The following is a 2860-nucleotide window of genomic DNA, read 5'->3' as shown; positions in this document are numbered from 1 at the left end:
TCTTTATCTGGTCTCACATTTTTAGTCTTTATTTTATGGTTGAGTCTTTAGTCTTCTAAGCCCTAAAATTTCCGCTAAAAAGTTTGATTAACAGTCTACAAAATTGTTCATTCGAGTTTGAACTCGAGCCCAAAAAAATCCGATCATTCAGTTCGAAATTGGCATTGCATTTCATAGGAAGCCTTATAGAACATCACAAATTTATCTCTTCATCTCGAATTAAACATGACATCGTGATACGTAGTTAGTCCCTTTGTCATCTGTTGCGTATAAGTTGTATATAATCAAGATGATCTTGTTTTTATTCCAGCTTAAGATGGTTTCATCTTAATTGTTAAGATTTGCATTTACAAATATTATGATTACTTTATTAAGAAGTTAAAGTTGATTATATTGCTGATTGATGAAATGATCAACATCTACCTTATAATATATATACTACACAAACAAGACCATGCAAACAAATTTAGAGACTAATCCATTTTTGTATGATCTTTCGATTCCGATTCCGATTCGGATCTTATAAGTTATAACCACATTTTTGCAAAACATAAAACGATCATAGGAAAAATCCCCCTTCTTAACAACCACTTTGGATCTAAAATGCATGAATACCCCTTTTTTACTAACAATTTATTAAGAAGGTCGATCAATTTCAGTCAGAACCATTGGAACCGGATTTGATGAAATAGTCAACTAACAAAAGAAAATATTCTTATTTGATTGAAGTTAATATAGTAGATTTACCTCATTGTCTTAATAAATATAACTGATTTTTAAAAACGATTGAACTCCCAAAAAGAATTATATTTACTTAAATGTGAAGTTGATAGAACACAATTCAACGTCTTCTACTGATTATACGTTTTTAAGATAATATAAAAGTTTAATCTACACCATTTTAAAGACTTGTTTCCACTCCATTTTCTTCTTCGAAATCTCTCTTGATGGTGGTGGAGATTTCTTGTTATCTTCCTTTGGAACACATTCAGGTGAGTTCTTAATCACTAAAACTTGTATCTTGAAAGTTTTGTTAGCTTTCAGACCTTCAACCACAGCTTTGGCCCTGTGTTTTTTTCCTGCGAGATGATCATGTAAACCACGTTCACATGTTGTACTAACATCACAGATTGCACATCTCCATTTGGATGACTTCTTAATCACTAAATCTTGTGTCTTAACAGAATTCTGGACACTTAGAGTTGCCACTTTCACCTTGTGTTTCTTTCCTGCAAAATGTTCCAATAAACCACGCTCACATGTTGCTCTAACATTGCATATCTCACACCTCCACTCCATTTTCTTCTCTGTAAGCTCAGTTGAACCTGCTGGTGGTGGTGGTGGTGATGGCGGCGGTGGGGGTGGTGTTGCTGGTGGTGGTTTCTGTTCGGCTCCATACAGGGTAGGCTGCAATAAGAAACTCAAGATTATTTTTGTTGCTAGATAGGGCACCAAACTTTAATGTTGATATTTATTCTTGAATATAATTAGAGAAAAGTCTCCAAACTGCTAGGTTATCTTAACAAGTTTAACCATTTGTTTATGCAGATCTTAAAGAGCCTATAACATGGTTACCTATGGAATTTGAATGGAATTCAGTTAGTTGATGCATAAACTGAACTATGAATATGAAATACATAGATGAAAGGATGAATATTAGTACCTTCTATGGAAGTAACTAATCTATTGAAAACTATTTAACAGGATAAAGAATTACAATAAACTGGTTCAAAATCAGTGAATTGACAATAGAAATGGAATATACAGTACAGATTCATCAATGGATATATAAAGAGAGAGGAGAGAATAAGGATACTCACCTTAGCAACTTTTGGGAGTGAGGTGGTGATCTCCTTAACTTCACCAGGCTGAGACCTTAGCATAAACGACGATGGATATCCACTGCGGCGCTTCATTGCCATCATCTCTCGTCCAATCATCAATTCTCTCCTCACTTCTGCTTCCAAAACGTGAAAACGCTCCACTTCCTCCGCTATTATCTTCACGCGTATCATCTCCTTCTCAAGTTCGCGCTGAATCGTTTCTCTTATATCCACCGGTCCTGGAAAAATCATACGAATCAGGATTTAAGTAAGAACTAGAACAACACATGAAAAAACACCATGCAAACTTCCGCTACAATCGCTGAAATCATAAATAGAGAAACCAAATTGAATAAGCCTCTTTGTTTTGCAGGGTTATGTAGTCAATCGAAAGAATATGATCAGTAATCGCGTACCTTCCATAGCGTTGTTGGAGAAGCTGGTTTAGTTTGACGAAGGTATAGAATAGACTTGATTGTGCTGCAGCTGACCATTGAATCCTGGCAATCTGAACTCCATTAGTACAGCAACGGAGAAATTTAAGGTTTTGCAGTGACGGCTATGTAGTAGGTACGGGCTCCGGCGGGTGATTTGAGAGGACGAACAGAGTTGCGCTTGAAAAAGGACCCTGATGACTGATGTTAGCGGTTTCATCCAATGCAGTCACCACTGTAAAAGAAAGTAACGTGTAGGATTGTGAATGGTTGAAACCATAAAGAAAAAATTGTTTGAGTGATTTACACGAATGTTTATGGGTTTGTAACTTTGTTCCTTTACTTATTTATTGATTATTATTTCGGATGGTTCTTTATAATTTAATATGTTACGACTTACGTGATTTGTTTCGAACATCGATTGATTAAAGAACCAGAAAGATTACCAACTTTGGTTTTTTTTTTTCACATTAAGGTAACTATGTTTTTTTCGTACACATTTAACCATTGAATTTGTTTGACTTGTTCAAAATAAGGTAATATGAATGGTAATTAGCAGTAACATTACCCTATTATGAACAGATCAAACAAATTTACTGGTCA

The 2860-nt window shown here is 35.0% G+C and overlaps 1 protein-coding gene across 1 annotated transcript; it reads right to left on the bottom strand.

The window, feature by feature from the left end:
* Window positions 1-891: 891 nt before the first annotated feature.
* LOC145112789 (uncharacterized) lies at window positions 892-2429 on the bottom strand. Its single transcript, XM_079048913.1, has 3 exons — window positions 2240-2429; window positions 1821-2062; window positions 892-1407 (listed from the first exon to the last, which is right to left on the bottom strand). Exons 1-3 carry the CDS (start codon window positions 2244-2246, stop codon window positions 892-894), a joined length of 765 nt encoding a protein of 254 aa, XP_078905039.1. The 5' UTR covers window positions 2247-2429.
* Window positions 2430-2860: the final 431 nt, after the last annotated feature.

The sequence above is a fragment of the Lactuca virosa genome, chromosome 5, assembly GCF_052849685.1.
Source record: "Lactuca virosa cultivar CGN04683 chromosome 5, Lactuca_virosa_CGN04683_v6, whole genome shotgun sequence".
NCBI lineage: Eukaryota > Viridiplantae > Streptophyta > Magnoliopsida > Asterales > Asteraceae > Lactuca > Lactuca virosa.
The sequence above is the reverse complement of the archived record's forward strand: the minus strand, read 5'-3'. Positions and strand labels throughout refer to the sequence as shown.